The sequence below is a fragment of the Eurosta solidaginis genome, chromosome 1 (assembly GCF_040869045.1).
Source record: "Eurosta solidaginis isolate ZX-2024a chromosome 1, ASM4086904v1, whole genome shotgun sequence".
Taxonomy (NCBI): Eukaryota; Metazoa; Arthropoda; class Insecta; order Diptera; family Tephritidae; genus Eurosta; species Eurosta solidaginis.
In genome coordinates this window covers 16,604,790-16,608,557 of record NC_090319.1, presented here as the reverse complement: position 1 = coordinate 16,608,557, position 3,768 = coordinate 16,604,790, and the positions used below count along the sequence as shown (strand labels likewise).

The 3,768-nt window shown below is 37.8% G+C and overlaps 1 protein-coding gene across 1 annotated transcript; it reads right to left on the bottom strand.

Moving 5' to 3' along the window:
• Positions 1-777: 777 nt before the first annotated feature.
• LOC137238898 (protein HGH1 homolog) lies at positions 778-2,726 on the bottom strand. The gene is made up of 6 exons (XM_067763923.1): positions 2,416-2,726; positions 2,157-2,344; positions 1,872-2,091; positions 1,385-1,668; positions 1,098-1,315; positions 778-1,026 (listed from the first exon to the last, which is right to left on the bottom strand). Exons 1-6 carry the CDS (start codon positions 2,531-2,533, stop codon positions 918-920), a joined length of 1,137 nt encoding a protein of 378 aa, XP_067620024.1. The 5' UTR covers positions 2,534-2,726; the 3' UTR covers positions 778-917.
• Positions 2,727-3,768: the final 1,042 nt, after the last annotated feature.

Genomic DNA, 3,768 nt, shown 5'->3' with positions numbered 1-3,768 from the left:
TCGGATTCTTAAATCGGAGGTCGAAACGTGTCTTTTGATATCAACTTTGAGCATCTTTGTTAAAAATTAGGCGGTGAACCGTCTTCTAAAACGTAACATTTTTTCAAAACAACTGCAAAATTGCATGAGACAACTGCTAGTAAGCAGTTGTAAGATTTTGACGTCTTTGACAACTACACCAACACAAGGTTGTAAACGGCAATGCCACAAAAAGTTGTAAGACTAGACAACTCAACCGAAATTTTTTTTGACAGGTTGAGTTGTAATCTGTAATACCAAATTGCGAAATTTCAACTCAACCAGAGTTGAGTTGTAAACGGTAATAGGGGCACAAATTTGACAAAGGATGACGGAAAATTGTTCCAATATACATCATTTATCCACCCCGTCGGAAAATCAACAAAATAAAATAAGTTTTCCAAATAGTATTGACAGGCAACTTGGCAAACGACTACCGATATCTATAAAACGTTCGGGGAATGGTTTTGCGGTTTAAATAAAAATGGTACAACGCAGTCCGGCTTCTTGCGAACGTTTGATTTGACCATGTCATGCCATCATATCTCGTCTCAAACAACTTTTTTGTTCTCGACACAGATGCACGGGGATTGATATTGAGGTGTGACTCTCTCGACCCTGCAGTTTGCGACCTTAAGCATAAGTTTTACAGAATTTGTGTTACCAGATTAGGAAAGAGTGCCAAGCTCATTGTAGTATACTAGTTGTCCACTAAATAGTTTACTGTGCAAGGGGATTGACTCTGGAAAATCATGACACTTTTGTGTTTGATGTACATTTGTATTAACTTATATATTTCCGCTTAGGGTTAGTTTCATTTTGCACAATTTACTTATATATTTGATAAAAATTTAGCTTATGTACAATCTTAATCTTAAATCACCACAACTGGAAAGTTTTTATAAAATGTTCTGTAGATATTCAGTATCTTCCTTCGCAAATTTTTCTGTCAGATCTTCTGGCACCGCAACTTCCTTGTAATTGTCTAATCCGATTTCCTCTTCTTTTCTGTAAAAGCAAAATAATGCGATGTAATGAAGCATACTCCACCTATTAAATAGCAACATCAGTATACTAACTTAATTAAAATATCTACAACATTTTCACACGCCAGCACACATTCCTTATCCTTGCCGAACATCGACTCCCATTTGTGATATTCACGCAAAATTTCATAAACACCTTTTGAACGTAAAATTTCGCGATACTTTTTCGTAGCACAAAGCTGTAAAAGTGATTCTAAAAGCATCTTTCGGAAATCAGGATCCTCTTCACGAGTTTTTGTTTCGGGAAGGTACTGAAATAAAGAAAACGTTTTGTTGTTTTCATTGTTTAACATATTTTCGTGGGCTTTATGGTCTCTCACTTGTAATTCCAAAGGCAGCTTTTCATTTTCTTCATCTGTGAATTCCTCGGGACCACATAATGGATAAAGTATTGCATGTAATATATCATCTTTTTCATTTAGTATGATGCTGTGATACACGGGATCAAAGCAAATATTTTTCAAAATACCTATTGTTCCGCCACGACGTACTATGGATTCTTCATAGGTGATGAAAGCCAGAATTTTTTCTAGAAAATTATATTTTGCGTGGCAAGCAAGCTCTCGCCCCCTAGCGCTTTGTGTTAGATTACAAAATATTGGGGCTATAAATATAAGAATTTAATACATATAATGATGCATGAAGTGATCACCCCAATACACCCGTTGTCAAGTGGCGGACAACGCTGCGGTTTCCCTCAGGAGTTTAATGTATTAATCGACTATTAAAACACAGTACAAACGACTGCAGTTATTATGGCCGCCACTGAACAATCGTAAAAACTTCGATATTATTTTCGCTATTCACCCAAATAATGTAGCTTAGCTTTCTGTTTGTTGTAGTCCAGTCTTGTGAATGCTTTTAGTAAACTTGGTAGTGTTTTGTCATCCGTTTCCAATTCACTGATTATTTCTTCCACGAGCTCTGCACAACGCGTCAAGTTAGTTAGCACCATAGTCCAAGGGTCGGCTAATTTGGAATTTTTGTCTGTAATTTGTTTGATAGCTTCGGAGACTAAAGGAAAAGGCTGCACTGGAAATATGATATTCAATTAGTGCTTACAAAATTTTGAGTAGGCAGAAATTTGCTCACCGGATTTAGTGACTTTGCTGTCTCGAATACTTTCACTGCCGCTGTCTCCTCTGCTGAAAGATTAATAAGACTCAATACTGCATCCTTGGCTATTGTATGTTTACCATCACGCGTAAGATTGAATATCGCAATTAGTACATCATCTAAAGCTTGAATCGCTTTTTTACCATCTTCAGAGCCTGTAAGTCCTTTTATTCAAAGTAGGAAAGGAATGTTAAGCTACACGAATGCGACAAAGATACTCTACAAAGCAATTTACCAAGCACATGGCTAAGTGCTACTGCCTTCAAATCCAGTCGCTGCATCGGATGCATGAATGTAACAAGCCCCTTGAGTGCAGCAATATTGGCGCCTGCTTCAGCGTCTGACTTCCCCATTTTAATCAAAATATTCAGTTCACAGCGAAAAAGTTACGGGTGATTCTTTTTTCCAAGCTTTATATGTGCTACAGGCTTAGGATACAAAAAACGTCATACGGCGAATTTAGTTGAAAACATAAACAGCACCAGTACTGCCAGCAAAATTCAATTTTCCTTCTGGCCATTCTGAAGTTTGTTTCCTTCTTTAATCGCGAAATGTAAACGTTCGCCCATACCAAAGAGGTAAATACAATAAGAGCTGTCACTCGTTATTTTTTTGGCATTTACTCGATGTATACTGAGAGGTAGTCGCTACTTTTTTTTTGGGCGAGATGTTTATAAATGTCTTCTATACATTTTCGTGGGGTATTTGTGTTTATTTTTAACTGTATTTAATTAATTTATTTAATTCTCTTTCCAAAGATCACAGTTGCACAAGGGGCCTACACGGCATGGATAAATGCGAGACAATTAAAAATGTCCCTCTCAGAAAACATTCGGCATCAATTTTTCAATTTCCAGCGAGATACTCGCCACAAAATAACGAGTGACGGCTCTTATTGTATTTATCCTCTTTGCCCATACTACACCATGAATGATCTTTATTCAGGCTGTCTGTGCGTCCCTTTATATAATAGATTAACATTAATTATTTACAATGGGATAAAACTTTTCCCAGCAAGGCAACACTGCTCGGCGAAGTCGAACAGCTGTTCGTACAACAGCCACATGGTTGCATTTGTTGATTGTTCTCCTTATAACCCGACATCTCTACTAGCGATTGTTAATTGATTAGAAGTGTGGTTATAAATTGTTGCACCCACCCAAAGTTATCTCACACAAAATTTTGACACCCACCGACAACAACATACATATATTCCCGGAAGCATATGCATGTGCAAAAAGAGAGAACAAGAGTCCAGCAACAGTGTAGACATATAAACAGTCAAAGGCTTTCCACACAAGAATATATACGGACGTCTTCCGAAGCGATATGTAGAGATCCAACAACACATACCCAAACCGTTGGAACCGGAGTAATTCAAAGATGCACTCAACCCCTTTCATAGGAAGCCGACAATTTGGAGAGGAAAAAGTTGCACCTGTTAAAATATCCTAAATTCACAACTTTTTCTTGCCCTTGCATGAAAAATAACGCCAATTGGAATCTCAACCGGTCCCCCCTACCCCAGTGTCTTCTTCATTGGCCTCCATATACGGGTGTAGAAAGGTGTACTTTCGTGGCCTTCATT

Coding starts and splice junctions, on each gene's coding strand:
- LOC137238898 (XM_067763923.1), bottom strand. CDS start 2,533: ATGGGGAAGTCAGACGCTGAAGCAGGCGCCAATATTGCTGCACTCAAG. Junction 1,669..1,871: donor AGCTAAGCTACATTATTTGG/GTGAATAGCGAA, acceptor TTATATTTATAG/CCCCAATATTTTGTAATCTA. Junction 1,316..1,384: donor AGCTGCCTTTGGAATTACAA/GTGAGAGACCAT, acceptor TCTTTATTTCAG/TACCTTCCCGAAACAAAAAC.